At 36.6% G+C, this 27,273-nt stretch overlaps 1 protein-coding gene across 5 annotated transcripts in view; it reads right to left on the bottom strand.

The window, feature by feature from the left end:
• CDIN1 (CDAN1 interacting nuclease 1) overlaps positions 1 to 27,273 on the bottom strand; it is a 219,400-nt gene that overhangs the window by 167,449 nt on the left and 24,678 nt on the right. For all 5 annotated transcript variants that reach the window (XM_047737743.1, XM_047737744.1, XM_047737741.1 and 2 more), the window contains exons 2-3: positions 1,699 to 1,744; positions 745 to 809 (exon numbers count right to left, since the gene is read on the bottom strand). In XM_047737743.1, the coding sequence (XP_047593699.1) occupies positions 745 to 809; positions 1,699 to 1,744 (111 nt within the window). The remainder of the gene's footprint in view (positions 1 to 744; positions 810 to 1,698; positions 1,745 to 27,273) is intronic.

The following is a 27,273-nucleotide window of genomic DNA, read 5'->3' as shown; positions in this document are numbered from 1 at the left end:
ATCTATTATTATCTATCTCTGTATGTCCTTACTTGACATGCCTTTTTTTTTTCTTTTTTTTTCTTTTTTTTTCTTTTTTAAGATTTTATTTATTCATTTGAGCGAGAGAGAGACAGAGCAAGCATAAGCAAGGTGGAGGGGCAAAGGGAGAAGGACAAGCAGACTCTCCACTGAGCAGGGAGCCTGATGCAGGGCTCAATCCCAGGACCCTGGGATCCTGACCTGAGCCAAAGGCAGATGCTTAACCATCTGAGCTACCCAGGTGCCCACCCCCTTTTTTTCCCCCATTTCTAAAATGGCAAACCTAATACCTATGATACAAAACAGAAGTGAACCAAAATTCAATCTTATTTTCTAATGTATTTTTCAACTTGTTGATCTAAATGAGAAATAAAACTTGATTCGAGAACTTTCACACATATATATAGATACATGTGTATATTAACATGTATCTATACAAGATACACACTTACAGTAAGTTTAAAGTAGCTAACTGAGATTCTATAATACTGTAAGGATTTCTTACACAGTATGCGTATACACAATCAAGACAGCCTCACCAGATTCTTTAAACAAACCATTTGAGAAATCAAGCAAACATACACCTGAAGTCTTAAGTAAGACTTACATCACAATGCCCTGAAATGTTATATAGACAATTAGTTTAGTAACCTAATTTATTCATAATTATTATTACAATTAATAGGTACTATGATACCCTCTAGTGGGGCAGGCAGGTCATACCTCTGATAATAACTTTCAATCGCTTCTGAAGTATGATGTTTGGCATGTGTTCTTTTAATATGTTTCTGAAACAAAACAAAAGAAGAATCTTATGTTGTGTCACGCATCAGGTTCAAGAACAGAATGACACACCTCTTCATCCTAATATCTAGTACATAGGGCAAACTGAAAAATAGTCTGGGGATTTGGGCGGTGGTAGGTCTTTTTTCCTTCCATTCTATGAATCTATGCATTTTAATCTCTACTGCTTGGCCAGGATGTCTTCAGCCTGTAGCACAAGGTACAGTATGTATGTAAAAGCCAACAGGGTCATAGTAATTGAATCTAAATAAGTTTGCTTAGGGTTGCAGAGGGCAAAGAAAAACTTGTTCCCTCTTTCAACCTTTGTATTAATTTTCCCCCAATTCAATTCCATCTAAGTCTTCTGCACTCTAGTTTTACAATCCAATTGCCATTTTAAACCAGGAAGAACATTGCTTAAAAACAACTTATTTGAAAACTACAAAAAGTAATTCCATAGAGACTTGCCACTTGACTGACACCTGTCATCTCATGATAAATGACTCCATTTTCTGCCTCTCTTGCCTTCTGCCACTCCAGCAATGGTCATTTATCATCATCTCTGTCAGCAATGGAAAGCAGCACTGACAGTGCAAGTCAGCAAACATTTAGCACATAGAACCACGCAACACAGGGAAATTATTATTGTCAGAATAATAATGGTTTAGCATAATTTATTACAGGTCCACCAAATAAGCAAAGGCTAGATGTTATTAGACAGATGGATGGGTAGGCTTGGCAGGCCTCCACTGAGACGCAGGCGGTGCTTGATGTGGAAAGGAGAACATCCTCCAACCCAATCAGAGAGCTGGCAGTTCAATTACAAAGAAATAAAGGGACATTCATCATTCAATTAGGCACCTGTCAACCCTCACAAAGGAGAAAACTTCTAACCTGGTACTCCTGGGAGAAGATGCTCAGCAGAGTGGCCTGCGATTGACTGGAACAAATAAAAGAAGGACAAAGTTAATTACTGGAGTGCACGGCAAAGAAACAAAAGAGAAAGGAGCTTCAAAGGTAGGCCTGCTGCCCTGTAATCTAACAGAACATGAAAACAAGTGTGGAAAAGTTGTTCCAGATGAACACCTCAAACAAAGGCTTCCTGCTGCTAGGTCAAGGAGACAGAAAAAGGGAAAGGGAAAAATATGGATGGTCTCGGAGCAAACGATCACACCATTTGGACTTTCGTTACCTTTAGAATGATTATAAATCATGTCTGTAGCATTCAGTTATGTTAAAACAGACCAAAAGGAGGCAAGGTTTATTTCTATTAATAAATGATAGGAGTCAAATCCTATAAACAGTGGAGAACATGTGGTTCACTCACTGGCAATATTCTAAATTAATTTTGTTAGTAGACAGGTATCTTCTTCTGTAGCTATCTCAGAGTCGAGGGAAAAACTATGGTCTTCACTAGAAGTAGCACCTAGAGACCACTGGAATGTTCCTACTGACACTAGCGGGCTTTGAAAATAGGAGCTTTCACAGCAGAAAGCTGGGGTCCTGGGGGTACGTTATTCCCAAAGACAGCCATAAGCCTTATGCATCCAAGACTCCATACAACGTCAAACACCTGGCAGCCAAACAACCTGGAAAACACTCTTCCCCAGTGGGAATTTGCCTCTCACAATTGTGAACATTTACTAACAGAACGGAATTTTTTTTTCTCTAAAAAGCAATCAGTATCCTACTGCTACTCTTTCTGATTGCCCTCTGTAGATATATCGACCTTGTCGTAACTTGAGAACAATTAATTATTTCTGATATATTTTCCTACTAAATGCTATCTGAACAAATTACAGTGTTAATAATTTGACTTTTATGGTACACCAAAGCACTATGAATAATTAAAAATTTTCTATGCGTGAATGAAACCTCTTAAGCTCATCACAGGTAATTTGGAGAGTGTGAAATAAAAACAATGACACCACATTTCTTTACTCGGTGCCACAGTGTTGCCATCATCTGCATACCATCATAGATTTGGCTTCAAAACCCTTGCCATTCTCAACAGACTACAAAAAAAAAAGGTTAAAAAACCACAAACACTGTATGTGATTAGCAAGGAAAACCGACCATTACTAAGGAACTGCTTCAATAACTCAAAAACACTGAATAAAAAATTATTAAAAAATTATAAACTTACTATGTTCCAATTTTTTTCAGTTTCCCTTCAAAAATGGAAACCACCTTTGAAAGAGCCAATTTTACATATAAAATCTTCCTATTATTCCTGGCTTGCCTGAACTTCATATGAAATCACATACCTCAGTAGGGCTTCTGAGAAAAAAATGGCAAAATTAAGCTTACATCTTTATAAACTACTGAATAAGTCAATACATTATTTATGCACAATAAATAGACCCCCTCCTCACTGTACAGTAAAACATATTTAGGTTAGCCATTTAATGATAGACAAAATGTCAGCCTCTAAGGGTCAGAAAATACGATGGAAATAAATGTGTTTGTAATGGGCAAGCTGGGGACCAATGACAAAGGAGGTATTTTATTCCAAAAGTGAATAAAACAAAAGTGTAACCGTGGACACCCAGAATGGGAGAAGTAAGAGACAGCTGGAGAAGTAAGTTCAGGAATAAACAGTTTCCGAGTGAGAAGCTGGTCAGGAGCTAAGGGTACTGTAAAAATGGAAGATGAGATAATGTCTTTAGCCAGGAAACTATCTTTAAACTGCTCAGAATTCAATTCAGCAGAAACTGTGCACCACGTCTATGGAGTAACCCATTTTCTCAAGGGCCAATGGGGTTAGAGAGCAGATTCCAGGAGTAGGTAAATGCTGGCCAGCCTAGACATAAAGAGAGCAAATGACATACCTACAACAGTAAAAAGGACAGACAGACCTGGGTCCCAAATGCTTTGGGTTTGGTTGACTAGACAAAGCTGTAGAGAGCTGAATGTCCTCTGCCAGGTTATTTGCCAACCAAACTCTGTTCGTGTATGCGCTAATAAGCTTATAGAAGAGTGCTCTCAATAAGACTCATACCTCAAAGAGCAGAGAAGTATTAGTGAAAGCAAGACATTGACTCCAATGTATACCATTTGCTACTTTCCTCTGGAGTGCTAATTCTAAGATATTCCTAAGGGAAAGAGGTGAGAAGAGGTTAGAGCAATCACTGTCTTCAAGAGTATAGTTCTGAAGAGCTTACCATGTCTGCCCCTCTCCCTCCACAACCTCCCAGTGTTTGATTTGATTTTGGCTGAGAGTGCAGAAGTTTTGGTATAAACAATCACCAGGTTCACAAGCAATATGGTTTTCAGCCAATGAGGGGGAGAGAAAAAGACACTGCATAACTGTGAAGTTTCTCTTGAACACGACAATCAGTTGGCAGTATTCACTGAGCATCAATACTGTCCCGAGGTCACAGGTAGGGCGAAATATGCCATCAAGATAAAAAAAGAAAAGAAAAAATGAAGTAACTGACTTAGAGGAAACTTTCAACATGTATGTACCGCCAAAAAATAAAAAAATGAGAACACTGTCAAGTACCAACATTTTTTGGGATCTAGTGAAGCAAATCACAGCCTGAATCCTCACATATTTCAAGACTACACTGGCTTTGGAGCCCACCTGTGTCCCTTAGCATATAAGTGTTTTAGATCTAGGTGTTCAAAAACAGAGTCACTCATTTTGCACAAATGCCCAAGATATATTATTAAAACCTCTTCAAAAACCAGTTTTGTCTTTTTCCCCATACTACCCTCCCAGATTAAGAACCTCACCCAGTAGCTTTCTGAGAAAAGAAGAGCAAGCCAGTGGACCCCTAGGACGGCTATGTAAAACCTTGCACGAGTTGTGTGAATGGTCACACAGAGCAGGAACTGTCATACCACAGTGGTGGGTAAGCAAGCTGAGGTCAGAGCCAACACGATGAGGATGGCAGCACAGAAGAGGAAAAGATCCCAGGGCCTTGAGAACATTGTTGAACTGCTCAAGCAACATGAATTGAACTGACCATGCTCCATACTTCTTCTGAGTAATAATATATGCTTTTTTTTTTTTTTTAACCTTCAAGAAGAAATAAACCCACTCAGGTTTCTATGTGTCCTAGAAATGGGAGACGTGATAGATGGAGAAGGAGAAAAAGTACTCCATCATGATGGCACATGTATGGGATATGCTACTTGGAAAGGATTGTCCTTTTTTGTCCTTTCTAATTCTCTTCTTAGCTGGCAGCTGCTATATTTGGCTTCCTTAAAATTGTTCCTCTGTCACTGTGTCACTAACTTGATGTGCCCAGAGATCATAAATTGGGGGATGTGTATATGATTTTTCCACACAGATTTTAAATATTGATGGGGTACTATTTACTCTCATTTTATACTGCATTCAGGACTCTTCAAATGTCAGATGTATGAAAAAGCGATATACTAGCTCCCCATTCAATATCTAACGCAACATGTCCCCAAATCTGCCCAGTTAAGATATTCAAGTAACCTGAAGGATATTAGAGAAAATGAACATCAGAGGGTTTCATGAGTGCTACAGAGACTAAAAGCAGACAGCTCAGCACTGTCCTAGTTGCAATTCAACTTTCATATAAGGAGGAAGTCCTCACATTCCCAGGTGGAGACTTAAAAAAAAAAAAAAAAAAGAATCTGAAGGAAGTAGATACTACACATTTTATGTTCTTCCCCTTTCAAGTACCCTACCTCTGAAAAAAGACCATAAAAAGGTAAATACATCATTTACTTTCCAAGCTCCTTTTGCTACAGAATCTGGGAAGCTTAAATGTCTATACTTTACTGAGCTCAAAATTCACTGAGCAAAACAAATATTATTTCTGGAGCTCAGAAAGCAGTAAACCAATTAAAGGGAGATGAGACAGGATACTCCTACAAAGCAATAGACTTAGAGACCTCATGGTTACAAGGTACAGCCTCCCTAAGTCTGCAAAAGAACACAATGCAACACTGGCTCTATGTGGTTAATGATTCAGAGTACTGGTCAAGGAAGGTCTTCTATGACAGCAATGCATTTACCCTCCCTGGCTCCCACTTTCCTACACACCTACACACAAAGTCAAACAGAAAGTCTTCCCCCTACCCCATAAAATGAAAATGAGACTTAGTAAGAGAGAAAGACTTGGTAGGAAAAAAATACAATTTTTTTTTCTTTTTTTCCCCCCCAGAAACACAGAATGCAAAATGGAAAGAATCTGGTGAGAGATTACTGATACTCTGATCCTGGTGGGTGGGGAGGACCAGACAGGAAGAGAAAAATTGTTAAATTCAAGAAATAGAGAAATAGGGCGCCTGGGTGGCTCAGTGGGTAAAGCCGCTGCCTTCGGCTCAGGTCATGATCTCGGGGTCCTGGGATCGAGTCCCGCATCGGGTTCTCTGCTCGGCAGAGATCCTGCTTCCCTCTCTCTCTCTCTCTCTCTCTGCCTGCCTCTCCATCTACTTGTGATCTCTCTCTGTCAAATAAATAAATAAAAAATTAAAAAAAAAAAAAAAGAAATCGAGAAATATTTATGCACTCTACCTACCCCCCCCCATTACTTCTCTTCCCAATTTTCAACTTCTTATCACGGTTGCAGACTATATTTTATGCCCAATCATGGCAAATATTCCCATAAATGACTATATAGATGGCAGCATTAGACTTAACAGTAATCAATTATCAAAAGGAAAAATTTTGAAAGGCTATAGGTGTGACATATATGAAAAACAAGTAGTTACCGTCCCAGGCTCTTAACTGATCTTGCTGGTAACAAGTTACACATAAAACAGCTCTACCACAAGAGCTAACATTTATATGGATATTTATTTTGTGCTAGACACTGTACCGGGCGCTTTGTTTTACCCCCAAAACAACCCTCTGAGGTCAGTCCTGTTATCTTCCTTATTTTAAAGATGTGGAAATGAAGGAAGAGAAGTTAAGTAATACACATAATTGCTTATTTGTAGACCGAGGCAATAAAAATCCAGGTCCAATTCCCAAACCCAAACTCTTATCTCAGTGCTAGTCTTCCTTTCCAACAGTTCCCAGAAATCAGTTCTACATGTCATGTATATTAATAGCCCTGCTTAAGCATTTGTATGGTATCACACTACACTCCAGACAACACTGCAAGGTAGGCACTGTTGCTTTCTTAATAGGAAACTGAAGTCACGGATGTTTTGAGCAAATTCTGTGACCTTAGATAATATTCCCTTTTTTGAAAAAATCAAATTGCAGTTTTCCTTTAACTAGCTACATAAAAATGCTATTCTTTTTTATGTTGAAAGTTAAAGGAACTACTGACTTTAAAAAACAGTCTAAGATTAAAAAATTGCTGAGTAATTTCCATTATTCCCACTGTAGCTAAGGTATATTTTGTTAATAACCACAGCATTGCCTGAAGTGTCTCTGTGTGATTACATATATGTATTTTGCTCAAAATGCCACTTACTGCATGTAAAGTAGCTTTAAATCCTTCCCTGAACAACACAATATAAATAACCCAGTCTTCTCTATAGAAGACAACACACTCTACAGGTGTTAACTTTATTAAATAATATTTAATGAAGGGTTTCCTAGTTATAAAATAGTATATATTCTGTGTAAAGTGCAGAGATGTCCATTGTTAGCATAGTTAGCATTCTGGCATATATCCTCCTGTGTTTTACTCTGGGTAGGTTGTGAGTGTGTATATGTGCGTGTGTGTCTATGTGCACACATAAACATTATTTTTACACATAAACATTTTAAAAATTAATTAAAAATTAGGTTTTTAACATACTTTTTTGTCACATGCCTTCATTATGTAAGATATTAACATTTATCTATGCCATAACATATTACTCTTTTTAAACTATTTTTATTGTGAGACAAAATGAGAAAAAAAAAAGAACAAATGTACAGCCAATGAATATATAAAAAACGAAACCACATAGAGCATTAGGTAAACACACAGAACACAGCTAACATTCCAAAAAGCACCCTACTCGATCACCAGCCTTTTCCTCTCACAAATGAACCTGATCTTTATGTTCATCTTTTTCTTACTTTTCTTTATAGTTTTACCACCCAAACAAGTATTGTTAGGTTGTTTAGGTATGCTCTGCCCGTGTGCAAGCTTTACATTAACGGAACCACACAGTGTGCTCTTTTGTACCTGGCCCCTTCGTGGGACAACATGTCTATGAAAGTCATCCATATTAAGTGCAGTTAAATCTTTCTCATTGTTATACAGTGTGTTCTATTGTCTAAGTATATACCACAGTTATCTATTCTATTGATGGGTAGCTGAACTGTTTTCAGTCTTTTGCTGATGAAAATAATGCTGCTATGAATAATCTTGCATACCTCTCGGTCCATGTGTGCATTCATTTCTAATGAGTATAAATATAGGAGTGAAATTTTAGGTCATCTGACATGCACATCTCTAGCATTGGAAGATACTGTCAAACAATTTCTAAAGTGTTTGTAACAATTTTAAACTCCCACCAACTTTAAAGGAAATTCCCCATTGCTGATTGTCCTTAGCTTAATGCTTAGTCCATAGCTTGGCTTTTCATTTTCTTTATATATCTTTTGAAGTGTGGAAGTTTTTCATTTTGATGAAATCCAATTCATCAATTCTTTAATTTGATTACTCACACTTTCTGTGTGTCTCTTCTAAGAAATCTGTGCCTACCTACAATCACAAAGATATTTTCATTTAGAAGCTTAACAGGGTTAGATCTTACATTGAGTCCTGTGACGTCTCTTGGATTAAATCTGTACATTGATAGGAGATAGGAGCTGCAGTTTGTTTTTGTTATTTTCATACGAATATTTAACTGACCATACCCCATGTGCCCACTGAATTATCACTATTGCCTTTGAGAAAACCAAATATCTGAAGGTCTATTTTGGGGCTTTCTACCCTGTCCCATTGATTGATATATTTATCTTTACATAGATACCACATGTGTGATGTGATTATTATAGCTAAACAATGTATATTTAATGTAATTACTGATACATTAGGATTAAGTCAATTGCCTTGCTAAATGCTAACTCTCTTACTTTATGTTCCCTTTCTCGCCTTTCTTGTCTTAGTTTCAATTGGTTTAATACTTGTTCTTCATTATTTGAACACTGGCAATTTGGAAGTTGTATATTCTTTACAAATTATGCTATTTTGGGGCACCTGGGTGGTTCAGTGGGTTAAAGCCTCTGCCTTCGGCTCAGGTCATGGTCCCAGGGTCCTGGGATCGAGCCCCACATTGGGCTCTCTGCTCAGTGGGGACCCTGCTTACCGCTCTCTCTCTGCCTGCCTCTCTGCCTACTTGTGATCTCTTTCTGTCAAATAAATAAAATCTTTGAAAAAATTATGCTATTTTAATGATTGTCATACAAAATCACATGCTTCCTCAAATGATCATAATTTATAATTAGTGGTTAACTGTTGCAAGAAAAACAGAGAAACTTCACAACACTATCTACAGTTCTTCCCTCCTGCAACATAAAATATTATGGGCATTGTTTTAATTCTGCATATATCTTAAAGTCACAAGGCATTGCTATTGCTTTATATATTCTGTTCATTCAGATATACCAACATATGTACCATATCACTGCCCTTCCTTCGTTCTCCACTCCTGCATCTGGAATAACAGTCTTTTAATAAATTCACCAGTACAAATGTGTAGGTGAAGTAAAATTTTGGTTCATTCAATGATAATGTGTCTTATTTCTCTACCTAGTTTCAGGACTCTTTTTTATCTTTAGTTTTTAGGATTTTTAACTATAGTATTTATTTCTCTTTTTGTTTAGAATCTGTTGGACTTCTAAATATGTGGCTGGGTATCATTCATCATCTTGAGAATATTCTTAATCATTATTTCTTCAAACACTGCTTTAGCACTCTCTCTCTTCCTGAGACTCCACATTAGGTGTACTGAGCCCTCCTTACTATATTCTCCATCTCTTACTCTCTCTTAATATGTTTCACCTTTTTGTTATTGTTTGTTATTCTGTGTACATTTTGGGTATTTTCTTCTGTTCACTAACCCTCTCTTCAATAATGTCTAATTTACTGTTCACTAACCCTCTCTTCAATAATGTCTAGTTTACTGTTAAATCCATCCAAATTCAGTTTTTGTATTTTCCATTTGTAGATTTTCTATGATTATTTTTCAAATAAATTCCCTGTAACATGCTTTAATCTTCATTTTTAACTCTTTGAATAAAGCACGATTATAAAAATTCTGTTAGTATTCCAATAAGTAGAGACCCTTTAAGTCTACTTCTACAGCTTCTACTTGCTTTCATTCATGTTGTCATGTCTACTTATGTGACTGAGCATCTTTCACTATATGTTATTCTACTTGAAAAACTGCTTTATAAATAATTTGAAGACTAAAATGTTATCTTTCTCCATTGATATTTCTGATTTGATTCTGGGAGCACGAGAAGTCTAGAATCAGTTTAATCCAATATTGGGTATTAATTCTGGGGGCCAATGAATTGCACCTCAAACTGACATGAGAGTTGTCTTACTTTCAGTTCACATTCACTGTTATGGTATGGCATGTAAGGGTCCTATCTCAAAGCTTGGGACATTTACATGAGCACCAACCTTTGCTGGCCCCTGATCCTTAAACCTTGTCTTCAAGCCCTACAAAGCTGTCAAAAGTTCTGTTCAGGACTTGATTATATCTTGTAAAAGGGTAATTAAATTAGAATTCAATGATTAAAAAGTTAGTCCCCTAAAAGCCCGTATTTTTAGAAATTTAAAAAAAAAAGCTTTTCAAACTAATTCACAGATTAAAGAAGAAATCATGATAAAATTGAGCAACAATAGTGGTAATATCAACAGCTGTGAGAAATTTATTGCACAGATTAGATATTAGGGAGAAAAGAGAAAGAGACTGCTTTTATTCTAGGAGATTCTAGCAAACTGAAGATCCTAGCAAACAAAACAAAAAAGGAAGAGAAATGAAATAAGAGAATCAAGAAGGAAGAATTGAAGAGGAGTTGGATAAATTGATCTTTAAGATTCTCTTGCTCTAAGTCTGCACTATTTCAAATGTTCCAAAATTTACTTAGTCTTATGTATCTAGATTTCTTTCCTTTCTAATTAAATTTAGGTTTTAGGGGCACCTGGGTGGCTCAGTGGGTTAAAGCCTCTGCCTTCGGCTCAGGTCATGATCCCAGGGTCCTGGGATCGAGCCCCGCATCGGGCTCTCTGCTCAGCAGGGAGGCTGCTTCCTCCTCTCTCTGCCTATCTCTCTGCCTACTTCTGATCTCTGTCTGTCAAATAAATAAACAAAAGTCTTTAATAAAAAAATAAATAAATAAATAAAAATAAATTTAGGTTTTAACTTTTTAGAAAGAGCCGTAACATAAATCAGATAAAGAATAAGAAGCTTGGATGATAGTCAATTTCTTTGCAAAAACCAAAAGTCTGGTCATTTTTCTCTAAAGTAATCCCAATAATTTCAACACAATACATAAATAATAGATACATTTGTCAGAGGTGTTTATCAATTCTTCCTACAATGATTTCTTCTGTTTTTTTTCCCCCTTGTTTAATAAATCAAATGAAGCTACATTATAAGAAGTGCTCAAATTAAGTTTGTGATAATATTATTATGACTAGAGAGAGAGAGAGAGAGAGGACAGATAATGATAGATTAATAATTGTATGTAGATATTTATAATCTTTCCCTTGATTAAAATTCAACTTACTTCCAACTCTACACAGAATGTTAGCTAGGATATCTTTCATCAGTTTCTTCATTTATTTTCATGCTCCTGTCTTTATGAGCTACAACCTGCCTACCTTTCAAACTACTGTCCATCACTGATTCTCTTCATGATCTAATGTCTTTATCTAGAAGGGCTTTGATTCTATAGATTCTATTCAGCCTCTACACCATAGCAATCTCACTTCTGCCCTCACTCCTTAACTAAAACCAAGGGTACAGAGACTTCCTTACCACCAAACCCCAAAGACATATTTCTTATCCTATCTGACCTATGGCAACATTTTGCACTTACTATCCTTCTTTTCTTAAAAATCTTTCCTCCCATGAATTCCGGGGCACTATTTTGTAATAACTTTTCTCCTACCCAGCATGTCATGGCACTATTTTCTAATAATTTTCCTCCTACCCTGCTAACCACCTATCTTTCTCTCTTCCAACGGCTTCACATCCTCTTCCCTACGGTTTCCCAGGGACATCTTTTCAACCCTCTTCTCTTTTCACCTTACATGCTCATGCAGGTGAAGGCACATCCAGCTGTGTTCCCACAAACTACTTCCATAACTCCCAAATATATTGTTCCCAGCCTCCATCTTTACTCAGAATCAGTCTCATACTCCTTATGAGACTTTACACCTCTTTGGCTACAAGTATCTTAAAATTAAATTTACCACCACCCCCTTTCCCAGAAATGAGTTTCAGACCCAAATTCCCTTAAGTCAATTATTTCTATAAATACAGATGCTTGGAAATCTATGCGTCACTCCATATTCTCCCCTCCTCCTCACCCCTAAAACATTTAACAAGTCACCAAGTCTCATTGATTCTATCATTAAAAGTTGTTCACATCCGTCCCTACTCCCCTCAACTGCTAAATAATTTTCTGATTCACTTCCCTTGCTTTAGGTCTCTACACCCTTTAATCCAACCTCCAATTTACCAACAATGCTTCTCAAATATGCATCTAATTATGTTACCCTTTGGGCCTGAAAATCCTAAGAGGTGCCAACTATCTATATAAGAAGCTTAAACTCCTCAGCAAAGCACACTTTAGGCCCCTTCTTTCTAGCCTCTCACACTCTTTCCCACATTCAAACCCCCAAGCAGTTTATAGCCTAATCTCACCACATTGCTATAAATTACCATGTTCTTTCTGGAGTCTAGAATGTTCTACTCTCTTTATTCTACTTGGGATAACTTCTACTCTTTAGAAAAAATAAGTTGTACTACAAGCAGGACTTAATGGAGTAATACTTTGTTTATGTCATTTTCACAGATGGGAATACCACAAATTTTTGTTATTTCAAGTAATCATACTGTATCAATGACCAATGTGTATAGGCTAAACCATAAATATAATTAAAGTAAAATATACTAAAACCTATGTTATATGACCAGAAGTTTCAAAACCCACAAAGTTCCCACTTCCTACCACCTAACGATGTGATGAACGGGAGATCAAAATTATGAAGTTTTCCACCTATGACAGTTCTTTTCTTCTAACACAGACGCAAACTTTTAAATGTGACCCTACAATATAGACAGTGATTATTTTACCAGGTAATGTGTCATTCCCCCGACTTAGGACCATTTTTCAGCCCTTCAGAATACTAGTTTTCTTCTACAAATTTCTGGTAGGTATCTTTATGTATTCCACAGTTACTTTCTAAATAATGGGGAGCATCAAAAGCTGTACTGTCAAGGAGGTACCAATAGCTACAATTGTCTTTATTCTTAAATTAGGCTTAAAGCCTAATAGTGAAAATAACTTAATATTTCTAAGTCTTAGTTACAACATCTGTACATAAGATTTATGACTTTAGAAACCATTTCCATCTTAAAAGTTCTAGGATATTTATCAATTCTACAAGTTCAAGGTTTAGACTTACTAAATTTCTCTCTGCTTAAAGCCCTAAAATTTTTAAGTATAGTTTTATCAAAAAACTGTGTCTTAGTCCTAATAATAACTACTTGTAATCATGTTGACAATGGACATTTCTTTGTGGGCCTAACATAACAGGTCTATTCTAGGTCAATAGCTAGAGTGATTAAATTGTTTATTAAGACTTCTAAGCATTTAAAGCAATCAGACCACAGGGTGAGAACATGAAGGAAAATAATTAACTCCTTTCATTCACCTGTGATTATAAGGTACCACATCCCCAGTAGAGGTTAAATAATCACCTCTTGGGTCTAAGACCACAACTATTTCACTGCTAAAATCCCAGTTTCCCTCAAATTACCTTATTTTTTTGATACAAGACTGAAGACAGATGTTTAACAAAAGAGCCACCAGAATTTTACTTGAAAAGTTGATTTTTAAAAATTTGTATTTTTACATGTAAAAATATAAGCAATTATAATAATATTCAACCTAACGATTATTCAAGTGTCAAAAGAGGGGTGTTTGTTGTTTTTGTTTGTTTGTTGTTTTTAGGAGATCTCTGACTTGACTTGAATTAAATTATCCCAGGAAAAGAGACAAGTGGCCATGAGGAACTAAAAGGGGCCCCACTTCTTTGTAGCAACTTCAAATTAAATGATTGGTTTGGCTCTTAAGATTTTTAATTTTAATATGGTGGCCGATGTAATGGAAAATAAAGGTAATCCTTTTATTTAAAATGAGGGTAGATTCTGGGGCGCCTGGGTGGCTAAGTGGTTTGGAGCCTCTCCTTTCGGCTCTGGTCGTAGTCCTGGGGTCCTGGGATCGAGCCCTGCATCGGGTTCTCTGCTCAGTGGCGAGAAGCCTGCTTCTCCCCTCTCTCTCTTCCTGCCTCTCTGCCTACTTGTGATCTCTGTCTGTCAAATAAATAAAATAACTCTTTAAAAAAAAAATGAGGGGGGGGCGCCTGGGTGGCTCAGTGGGTTAAAGCCTCTGCCTTCGGCTCAGGTCATGATCTCAGGGTCCTGGGATCGAGCCCCACGTCGGCCTCTCTGCTGAGCGGGGAGCCTGTTTCCTCCTCTCTCTCTCTCTGCCTGCCTCTCTGCCTGCTTGTGATTTCTGTCTGTCAAATAAATAAATTAAAAAAAAAATCTTAAAAAAAAAATGAGGGTAGATTCTGAAGGGCATTTGTCAAAAGTCTTCAAAATACAAAATGAGATACCAAAAAACAACAGTATCAATTTTTATTACGGTGACAAAATCACTTCTCTGACAACACTCAGCATAATTCAGTAGGCAATCTATGATATTATTACCATGAATGGGATGAGGCAACTATTACCACTAACCAATAATTGTTATCTTTCTGTACCACCATATCAATCTGGCTTTTCTTCTGCAAAAGCCTTGGACCTAAAATAACACCAAATAACAATGCTAAATTTTCTTCAGTAATATCCACTGCTAAAAACATTACTGATTCTGATCCACTTCAAATAATTTTCTTAAACTGCTTATCAAAACCAAATAAATTAATTTTTTCTTTCTCAAGTATTTTTCTTAAAAATTTACCAAGTCATTCTGCCAAATCTGTATCATCATAAATGAATGCATGAACATCCTGAGGCTAAAATTCTGTGACCATAAAGCTACGAGTCTATATCTAATAAACATAATTGCTTTTGTAACTTTTTCACAGGGTTAAAAAAAAGTTTAGGATATTGTTTAAAACCATCTAAACATTGTCTTATTCTTTTGTTGTACAGAAGCATGTATTCTGCGCTCCTAATTTTTCTAATTTAATAGGTCACAGAGACCTTATATAGAATCAGTAAAATGATCGGTCAAATTCACTTTATAGTTGTTATAATTTATAAAAATCACACTATCATCTCTACCACTTTCTTCCTAAATATATTTTCAGTTATATTAACATAATGGTATTAATAATTTCATATTCTTTCCCTGTTTTTTATTTCTTACTCCAACCTCCAGTTACCAAACTGATGCTTTTTGTTTAAGAACTTAACAAAAAGGGTGCCTGGGTGGCTCAGATGGTTAAGTATCTGCCTTTGGCTCAGGCATGATCCCGGAGTCCTGGGATCAAGTCTCACATTGGGCTCCCTGCTGAGCAGGGAGCCTGCGTCTCCCTCTGCCTCTCTCTGTCTCTCTTTCTCTGTCTCTCATGAATAAATAAATAAAATCTAAAAAAAAAAAAAAACCCTTATTTAAAAAAAAAAAAGAATTTAACAGAAAAATGCAGTAATTTGCATAAAAGTAACTTCCTGAAAACTTGGTGCTTTTACATAGCCTCACTAGTGATCATATGAGGTCAAGCAAATTATTTGAAGCTTCAGATGCTATATTTTCCCTACTGCATTAGCTTGGAAAAAAATGTAGATTTTCAGTCTTCTCTAAAACATCATAATCATCATAATATGGACTATAATTAGTCCACAACCACCCCCACTTTAATAATAAATGCTGAGAATATTAAAACAACAAATGGAATGCCTTAAAATCCATTAAGCTCTTCTCTTATTAAACACAAAATTTTAACTCTTAACCACAAAACTTTTATTCTTAATTCACAATCAAATCCTTCTGGCAGTTAATCTCAGCACTTAATGTCATTCATTCCAATAAAACCCATTTTAAATGGCTGTAAATGCCTTCCCTACTTCTCTGTGTGTCTTCAGAGAAACTAGAAGATGAACAGTGATGGAGTTCAGCCACTATGACTATGCACAACACAATTACGCCTCCTATACACTAACTTCTGTTAGAAGATCCTGTTTATAACTTTTTTCCATTTTTGTTGAACCCCATCAGTCTAATAAAGAGTAGATACTCAACAAATACCTACTATCTTGGTGATCATGTGATTATGATGACAAAGATAACAATGATGGTGAAGAGCTTCTTAGGTATCAAGCTCTGTTTTATTTCTCATCACTAAAATAATAGAAGTAGCAGTATTTTAGAAACTGAGGAGGAGAGATGAAGTATCTTATCTGAACTAACAGAGCCAGCATGTGAATATAGCTAGTTTGGCCTCAAACCATATGTTCTTAATATGGCAACTAAGAAATAAAATTACTTTCAAGAATCAGTACTCTAACATCACATGACTCTTAAATGAAAAACAACCTAGTTTCAACAACAAAAAAATGGATCCTGCATCACAAGCTTCTACCTTTTCTCCATTAAGTTCAACTCTGCAGATCTGAATTTATCAACCCAGTAAAGTTAAAGTGCAACTAGTGGCTTTAAATGAATTTACCTTTAGCTATAAATTGATGTGAAAAAAATTATATATAAAGTTATATTTATACTATATTTAGAATTAAGCTTTAAGTAAGCATATGTTTAAGGTCTATAAAAGAAGATATAATTGAAAAAAATGTGGAAGCGTGTGAGGCTACAGGTGATTTCTTTATTTTTCTTTATTCTTTTTTATGATTTTAATCTTATTTATATAAGAAATTAAAATTCAGAGAGGAAAATATACTTTTCCTTGGTATGTATTCAATATCCCAAAAATATGACTGTGTTTCATTTATGTTCGCAAAAAACACCTTCCAACCAAAAAACACAATAGCAGATGCCCTTTATTCTACAGAATCGCCACTCACATTGTATACAGTTCTTCCCAAATCTCAATGTGCCCAGTGCACAAGCAGTGCCAAATTGTGCATCACAATATTTAGAAAAGCATGATTTTGATATAAGAAGCTTAGATCCTCTTCTCAGCATCAAAATGACCTCCAGAGCCTTGCACTCCCTTCCCAGATCAGAGGAAACCAGAAAGACTGCCTTCCCTGACACAAATGCTAAGGTAACTCAAGACAGCACCCACCTGGGGAAGTGCTTGCTGTACCTACCTGGTTCCTCCTAGAGCTACAGGACCTCATCCTGGGGTCTACCCACGACTTCCAGACCCACCCTAACATCAAGGAATAAGCATGTGAGCACCTTCAGCCAAACACTCTAGCACCTGAGGTTAAGTCCCATTTGCTGCAATTTGGGCTTTTCTTTCTTCAGACTCAGCCCACAGACCACTGAGGTAAAATTTGCTTCCCAGATTTTTTGTGTAATGGGGCCCTTGTCTTTACAAACCTCTCTAGTATTATGGTTACTTGAGAATTTGCTCTTAACAGGACCTTAAATCCCATTCTTGGGCCAGCCTCGCTGTTAGGTCCTGCTCCCCATGACAGAGGTCCCTACAGATGCCTCTCTCTACTTCACAACACCTACTCTGTTTGCTCCCAACTTGTTCTAGACCAGTTACAGGGGTAGAGGACATCTATAGGCAGGTCCATTTGTCCCCACCCATCCTACAAGCCTATTCCATTCTCCTGAGGAAAATTGGATCATACCCAGCTTAGTCCTACAAGTGACAGTAAAAATGATGAAAAAATCCACTTAAATATAAACTCTCTCAGTTTTAAGATACACACATCAGGTAACATATACTGAAATCTGTAAGCACACTGAAAAGGATCAAATGTGGGTGATACTATGAAGAAAGAAACAAACACCTTATTTTCAAAAGTTTTTCTCTTCAACTTTGCCACATATAAAATTCTAATCACTTATAGGTAGTCATCATTTCAATGAATTGTGTCAAATGAAAAGGGAAAAAGAAAGATACATTCACCATGAGGCTAATTTATGGTCTCACTAAATCCAGCAGACTGAAGGATTTCATTTAGTTTATCATGAATTCTTAGACCAAAGCAATTCTATTAAAAGCCCTTGAAGAAAAACAAAGCAAAACAAAACAAAACACACCTGAACCTGAACTTACTAGGTCAGCCAACAAAACCTTTTCCTAAATATTGTATCAGATATCACATTTTCCACAATTTTGAAAAGCTAACACCAAGGAGTCTGTCCCTCTAAATGGGGGGTGGGGGGAGGGGCGGTGTGGAACAAAATTAATTTTTTAAAAATGAATTTTTTCCCCATAAACTAAAACAATAAATATAACACTTTATAATTTCACGTACACAGCCTTAAAACAATACTAGGTATCAATTGGGCAAAACTAACATACTACATGCAGATTAGAAAATGTAGGCTAAGAAAAATTACCAAAACATACACAGAAGCATCTAGTTCCTGAAAGATTGAGCCTCTTAAAACTGAATCTTGTGACTTCAAGTCCTGGAGACTCAGGTCCTCCCAGTTCACCTTTCCACCATGTCTAAGATGTGGCTCTCATCCTGATGGCCAAGGGAGTGGCGTCATCTTCATTCCAGACAATGAGATGAAGTTAGTCTATAGCATACTGCTCTCACATTTTCCCGTACACTCATTTTCCTCTTCTGACAGTTTTTCTTTATGTTCTCTCACTGGCCCAATGTTAAACACAGCTGAGACACTGCAAAGGCAAGTGTTCTCCTTCGGAATTGCTTTTAAAACAGAAATATGAAGGAGGATAAGCTGAGAGTTTCTAACATGTAACCTGACCTGTACCAGAATTCTGACAATTACACAATGTCCCAGGAAGAAAAAGAGCAAACTATGTGGCTTCAAACCAAAAAACAAACAAGCAAACAAACCCAGCTGAGAAAGCCTGTGTTCTTAAAAATCTGAATTTTAAGCATTAAAAAATGTACCTAGATGGCTCTCTCACTGGCTGTTGGGGACATGAGCACTGCTGTTCAACAGCTCTCAGTAGAATTGCTTTGGTCTAAGAGCTCATGAAACCCTTCAGACTTCTGGATTTACTGAGCCCATAAATAAGTCTCATGTGAATTTTAATTTAAAGTAGTCTTCCTTTCTTCATTTGCTTTTTTCCATTAGACTCAGTTCTTTAAGGCAGGGGCTCTTTTTACCTTTATATCTTTTAAACTTTACATCACCAACATTTAAACACAAGACCTTGTACATACTAACCTTTCACAGGACAATCTAAAGCAACAAGCCCCCTCCTCTGATTCTTTAATACGTGCATACCTCCATAGGTCTTTCAAGAGCTAACCTTCTTGAAAAGCTACCTGCCTCAGCTGCAATCAGCAAGGCATGGACTTTGAAAGAGCTCTGGATATGGTGAGCAACTTGGTCTGACCCACCTATACTTTGACCTTATACCCCAGGAATCCAGTCTGGTAAAACACAGCATCTCAACCTTTACATCAGGTGAGTGAGGTTCAGCTTCAAGGGAGAGAAAACCCAAAATAACTATGGATTAAACAAGACAGAAATTTGTCTCTTCCAGCATAGCAATTCTGCTCCAGGAAATCCCTGGGATCCAGGCTAGCATCCAGCCCAACTCTCCATCATCTCTAGGGTGCCGCCCTCACCCCTATGGTTAAGGGAGTGGCACTTAGACAGCAAGAAGGAGAAAGAATCTGAAGAAGAGACATGGGGCTCTCTTTTAAGGAAGGTTCCTGAAACTTGCATGTACTTCATAAAAGCCAGGACTCAGTTCCATGTCCACGCAGGCTGTGAGGGAGCCTCTGTCCTAGGAAATTATATGCCTGGTTAAAATCAAGAACCCTGTCAACATGAAGGAAGGGAAGAACAGATACTGGGGGAAAACAACAATTTCTGCCATGAGCACAGCACTCTACAAGTGAACTCAACAGTCATAAACGAAGCTTGCTATAATAATTGACAATGCACGTGGCTAAAAATTAACTCCCTGCTCCAAAGCTGCCTTGATTCTCCTAAGTCTGGTTTAATAAACCCAAGCTATTTTAAACTCTTGCTATATGATATTCCCTTGAGAGCACTCTCCAATCATTATTACAATGAATTTCATTTCTCAAACACCATTGGTGAGCAATAGAACTCATTATTTGTTGGAAATGCCACCAATTAAATGACTTGTTATTCATCTGACAAAAGGCAAAGGATTCTCTCTTTTCAGTTCAGGACATAACCTTCTTATCACAGAATAGTATAATATTTACTATATTTGAGAATTAAGTATTTTTTTAATCAAGGTTTTTAAAAAAATTTTTTATTGTTATTTTTTAAGTAGGGTCCATGCCCAACAGGGGGCTTGAACTCATGACCCTGAAGTCAAGAGTCACATGCTATATTGAGTGAGCCAGACAAGCGCTGTAGGAATTAAGTATTTGATTCTCAAAACACAATTTTTCCCCTCTTCTAAGATAATAATAATACTGAGAAAATTTAAAAGCAACTGATTTTATGAGATATGGACATTTCATTTCATGAGAAGCAGGTATCCCTGGATGCATTCCTCTAAACCATGATGATTTTGTGTAAATCTCAGTCTCTCTTCATTTCATTAAATGCAGTCACTTTGTACATCAAATAACTACATATTTAAAAGCCACTCCTGTTAGGCTGTCAGTTCATTTATTCAATAATTCAGCAAATAGCTAACAAGCCCCTGTTAACACTCCCATGTGTCAGAGAGGGGACTCCCAAAAAAGTATGTTGTGCAAGACTTAGCCTCCCCCAGTCTTTTCTATTTAAAAGGCATTGCTTTTGTAAAGCACCAAACATAGTTATTCTCAGAAATGAAGCACTCCCCACTATTTCAATATAGTGAATACCTATCAGTACAGTGAGTGAAGATTCTCCAACCATATCTGTATAAATTTCCAAGAAATTATGAGACAAAAAAAAAAAAAATCTTACAGTAAGTTCTTTCAAATGACTAGAAAAAAGTATCCTGGTACAAAATGGTATGTAGATAATTTGGGTAACATAATTCTAGGAGAATGAGTCAGAGGCATCATCACTCTCCTAACCTTGACCCTGAATTTGGTCTAAAACTTCTATACATTTTTAGTGCCATGTGAGAACAGATGATGCTGTAACACACGAAAATGGCAACATTTAAAATTCATAGTAGCACAAAACCATTACTTTTCCCACCGGATCCCTTGAACTTTAATAATGTCTGACCTGGTTGGCCAATAAGTTCTAAAAGCAGACAGAAGAAAATTGCCAATATTAGACACTGCTGGAATGATTTTTCATTTAGAAAGATTTTATAAGTTCTCTTAAAAACAGCTCACCAATTCTAGAGACATAATTTTCTTGAGGGGGTGGTCGTTGGAGGGAGCAGGTACCTCAGTATATGCAAAATGGAATCAGATGAAAACCAGACTTCATACATTCCTGTTATCCATACATACAAAGCAAAAATAAATACATACCCACGCCCCACCCCACATTCAGTTACATATGCACCAATCTAAATCAAAGAAAGTGTGGCAAAAGGAGACGTCAAAGAAAGTTAGTCACTTATTTCCCAGGATAAATCGCACAAAAGCCAGCATTTCATTAACTGTCCAAAGGAGATAATACACTACACAACTGAGGCTGGATAGAGAGACTGGTAATCACACGTTTATAATTTTCACATTACACAAATGAAAAGCTTTATAAAGGCACAATTTAAGAGTCTACCTTGCTTAAGTCACTTAAAAGAAGCAAAGTGACAAGAGGAGCAAGCAATTAGCTGCTTCTCCACAATCCTGCAATTCCAAGTGGCTTTCTACCTGCCCCCTTGTTTTAGTCAAATATCATTTCAACACGCAATTATCCCTGTGCTTTGATGCAGGTGTCATCTGTTTTGTTTTTAATGCAAATTTTACCTTCTTACTGGCTGAAAATTTCCCGTATTACAGTTTGTGAACTGTTGCCTAAATGTTGCTTATAAATGCCTTCGGCAGTGCGTTCAGTCTTTCAGAACCCATGAGACACTAGTCAGCCAGAGCAGCTCTTGGGTGCACGCCCTGCTCTGAGAAGTCAGAGAGATAGTGTGGTCACAGAGAGAGCCGCACAAGGGGTAAACTGTCATTTAGTTTCTTTCCCAGAGACTGTCAAAAGTTTCCTTTCACAGCTTTACAAAAACACCAGCCTCCAGATTGGCAGGACATTACCTTGGCACTACATCTTTCTTAAAAGCTTTTCCACAATTTGGAATGGCCCACATTTCTCTTCACAGCATCCCTTGTGAAGAGCAGAGGCTCCTGCTATCCATGAGGGCAAATTGGAGCTCTAAGAGATGAAGTGACTTTCCCAGGGCCATACCCTCCTGGCTTAGGAAGTCAGACCTCCTGTCAGGTCTGGATCTGCAGGCCTGGCTCTTGTGGACCAGGAAAGGCCATATACTCTTCCCAGAGCTCACATAAAAAAATACATTTCATAAATCCATAAATCGTACCTGACTAATTACATTGTAAAAACAATGGAATTCAAGTTTTTTTTTTAAGTTTCAAGTTGATAAGGCCCTGATTCTTTACAACTATATATTATTTAGAATTTCACACTTATATTGATTTGTGTAATTTTTAAAATTTTTAGCATTTTACTAAAATAATTTGTATCAGATTCTCACTTAATTCTCATTTAATTTATGTGTATAACTTTAAAAGAAAAATATTAAATGTCTGATCATTACATTATATTGAAGAGACTGACAAATTTTTTTTTCTATTTAACATATTATTAGAAGGAAAACAACTTCACCAAAACAGTATGTTTGTCAAACAAAAAAAACTTCATAACAAAGCAATAGTATTTTCCTTAAAGGTTACAAATATTTCTATATTTCTTTCTATTTTCTTCTTGCTTGAAGTAAGCTCCCTTTGAAAGAACAGCACAAGGACACTATCAGGGACATAAAAAGAGAACCAACAGACAAGGACAAAATAGTTGCAAATCATGTATCTGATAAAGGATGTGTATCCAGAATATGTAAAGTACACTTACAACTCAAAAATAACAAAAATAATAAAAAGACAAACTGAAGGAGCAAGGAATGTGAATAGAAAATTCTCTGTAGATATATAATAACCAATAAGCATATGAAAACATTCTCATCATCATTACTCATTGAGGAAATGGAAATCAAAACCACAATGAGATATCACTTCACAGTCACTAGGATGGCTATAATCAAAAAGACAATACACAAGTGTTGGCAAGGATGCTGAGAAAACAGAACCTCAGCAGGGCTGACAGGAATATAAAAGGCCCTTGGAAAACAGTGTGATAGGGTCTCAAAATGGTGAGCCATATCACTCAGATATTTGACGCCTAGGTATCTACCCAGGAAAAATAAAAGTACAAAGCACAAAAACTTTTACACAAATGTTCATAGAAACGTTATTCATAACAGTCAAAAAGTGGAAACCATCAAATAGCCATAAACTCATGATGAATGGATAAACAAAATGTGGTATAGTCATATAATGGATTATTCAACAATAAAAAAGAACTCAACACCACCAATGAACCTTAAAAACATCATGCTAAGTTAAAGAAGCCAGTCATATTGTATGATACTACCTAAATAAAATGTTCAGATAGGAAAATCTATGGAGAGATTGCAGATTAGTGGTTTGCACAGGGTTGGTAGGAGAAGAAATGGAAATGGGAAGTGACTGCTAATGGCTATTTAGTTTCTTTTGGGGTTGATGGAATGTTTTGGAATTAAGATAATGGTGATGGTTACACAACCTTGTGAATATACTAATAGAAGTGATTTTTAAAGCACAGATTTAAAAGGGCGTTATGGTATGTGAATTATATTTCAATGATAAAAATTTAAAAATTAACATTTATATAGCATATAATGATTTAATTTCAAATTAGAAAGCAAGGAAGAAAAAAGAGAAAAGAAATCTAGATCAATCTCAAAGAAGTTGGTCATGATCATGGGCCCCTGCCTCTTAGGAGGACCCAGGCTGTGAATGGAGTGCAGCTACATACACATTAGGTCACATGAAGGAAGGCATTTGATTTTTCCATACTGTACGGAAACCTTGTAAGCAATGGATGTTCATTAAAAACTATTAAATTTTTCCCACAGCTTATTTTAAATATTATAAAATTATGTTCCCAAATTCTTCTGTGGACTATATGATTGATGTTCTTCACATTTTATTTCCCTGAAACACCGATGATAGTAATTCCACTGAACACAATTCTTGCCCTCTAACTATCCTCATTTAGGGATGCAACTTCCTACCCATCGGACAATCTGATCAGGTAATAGTAGATACAATGGAAATGTGCAGAAGATCCTTCCAGCGCATTTTCAGTGAGTACCAAGCATTATACCTCCTGTTCACAGATTTGCAGACACCTATAATTTTAACAACATAGTTTATCAACCTAGTAAACACAGGGACCAAGAAAACACCTGTTGTCACCATTACTACTGATTAACCCAGAGAATGCCACCAAAATGGCAGGAAAAGAGAGTTAAGAAATCAATTCCTACTGCTTTAAACCCAAACTCAAAAGTCTCTCTGGGACTTCCAACCTGTTTGGGTTAATCTCTAGACAGGTGGCAACCTTACTTAGAGTAAATTAACCATCCCCTAATTATACAAAAAGAGCTTGCAGGTAATTGACAGGAATACAGCTAGATATGATTATGCCTGTTGGGAATATAAAATCTACGAATAACCCTTAGAGGTTAAGGGAATAGTGACTTTTATAAACAGAGATTTTAATTTAACAGAAAATATTTTAAAATAAAGTTTAAGTCTAGAGTCTACTAAAGAATTGAAACAGGCATCCTAAGCAGGTAAATACAAAGATACTGTGAGAGAGAATTAGATTACGCAAACTGGTTTTACTCAGAGGCTTTTTAACCTTAATCCTATATGGCTTATTTTAGATTTTCCAACCAGATAATAAAAAGTAATTTCATCTAAGTGCTGTAGTCACGGGGTTTACTGCATGAGGCCCTTCCATGACCCATTTCCACATCCCCCGTGTGTGTGTGGGGGGGCACCTCTATCATTCATTCATTCTTTGGGAAGCATACTGTGCTTTCTTCCACATGTGTACAGGGGCCCCCAGGACAAAACTCAAACTTCTTTCCCCTCTTCTCACCAACCTCAAAAAAAGTCAACTTCATGGAGAGGTAGAAGTTAGACTTTCTGTTTTTTGTTTTTTTTTTTTTTAATAAGCCAAAAAATATATTTGTATATTTTCCATAAAAAAAAGAACAGAAATCACATAAAGCTGGTATCTCTAAAATAATGTAATCAAAACTCTGAAGTACCCATCTTGGATAAGGTGTCATAATATTATATAAAATATATGATAGGTGAAATATATTATATCCTATATGCTTACATATAAAACAGATGTAACACCACACAATGTACAATATGCTTTGGAAAAACCAGCATCAAGGTTATCACTGTGACTTCCTATCAGCAGAGAGAAGGAGGCGGATGGAATTCTGGAACATGGGTAAGATAACACTCATGTCAAAAAAAAAAGTCCTTGTCCTCATGCAAGCTAATGAAGCAAGTGATATGCTAGGGTCAAATTCCCACTTCTACAATCAAAACTTATCATAGGAGCTCTTGAAAAGGGAGTGCATCTGTCATATGTTAATGACTTCAAGCCGTTCACTGAACTTCTAGGTGTATAGGAAAACTTAAAAGCACTTCACAACTCCTTGTGGGTATAATTAGCCTGTTGCAATTGTTGCCAATTCTCATCCTGGGACTTTAAAAGGTCACTCCACTCTTTAAGATACCAAATTTGGAGTCACTCTCTCTTCTGGACAGATTAAGCACACCCTACAATTAGTATACAGCTGCACCTGTTGCAAAGCTTCTTTCTTCAGTGATGTAAATGGGGACAGTCAACAACATTCTAAATTCTTGGGGGATTATTAGACCTTGGAAACGAAGCAATCAACGAGTCTGATGTCTGTTGCTGAGGTGATGAACGGTGGTCACACCCTGACCACACGCAGAAGCCATGATTTTTATTTCTTATAAACAATCCAAGCTAGAGCAGGTCCTACCTTGACTTCACCCTCTTGATCTCATAAGCAGGCAACACGCAACCTGCTACGTAACAGAACTATGTTCATGATTTAGTTGAACTTCTTTTTTTTTTTTTTTTTTTTAAAGATTTTATTTATTTATTTGACAGAGAGAAATCACAAGTAAGCAGAGAGGCAGGCAGAGAGAGAGGAGGAAGCAGGCTCCCCGCTGAGCAGAAAGCCCGATGTGGGGCTCGAACCCAGGACCTGGGATCATGACCTGAGCCGAAGGCAGCGGCTTAACCCACTGAGCCACCCAGGCGCCCTAGTTGAACTTCTACAAAGAACAAAAAGAACCCTAAAAAATTTTTTATAAGTCCAACTGGCTAAATAAACATCACTGATTTATCCTAAGTTTACTAAATCATGGTGAAGGAAAAATGCTGCTGGTCACATATGGAGGAGAATCTATTTTATAAAAAGTTTGTAGCTCAAAGCTACAAATTTTCCTTTAATTTATTAATCTTTTACAAAAGTGTCTACACATTTCATAAATTGTCATTGATAGTAATTTCACTGCTATACTACAAAATAACAATATAGATATTTGAAGGATACAGCTTTTAGTGGAAATGCATTTAGAAAAGAAACATTAATTTAAAAAACACATTCATAAAGTTCCAAGAAAATGTAACTGTTAGTAAACAGTTGCTGAGGGAAGTATTAAACATAAAGTCATAAACTATCCTCTTCCTTCCTCTGTCCTCCTTCCTTGCTTCTCTCCTTTCTTTTTTAATGAAAAAAGTACAGAGGACAGGGCTCCAAAGGCCCCTTTCTTTTTAAGCCACATAAATCACTGGTATTTTCCAATAAATCAGAAAAAAAAATGATTCTTTGGTAGCGAATATATGTGGCCATGGAAACAAATACAAAACCTTCTTGAATCAGGGATACTGTGCTTAGTAAACCTATTAAGCAAAGCTGCTGATTATCTCTACAGCATATAACATATCATCATATATACCTCAGTACTTTTCTCCCATATATAATTTATTTTCAAAACAAAATTGGAAGTTTACAAAATAGGGAAAAAACTTCTTTTTCAAAACAGTTTTATTACATTATTGTTAAGTAGGTACACTTTCTTCTGTGTCTT

This window comes from Lutra lutra, chromosome 7 (assembly GCF_902655055.1).
Source record: "Lutra lutra chromosome 7, mLutLut1.2, whole genome shotgun sequence".
Taxonomy (NCBI): Eukaryota; Metazoa; Chordata; class Mammalia; order Carnivora; family Mustelidae; genus Lutra; species Lutra lutra.
The sequence above is the reverse complement of the archived record's forward strand: the minus strand, read 5'-3'. Positions and strand labels throughout refer to the sequence as shown.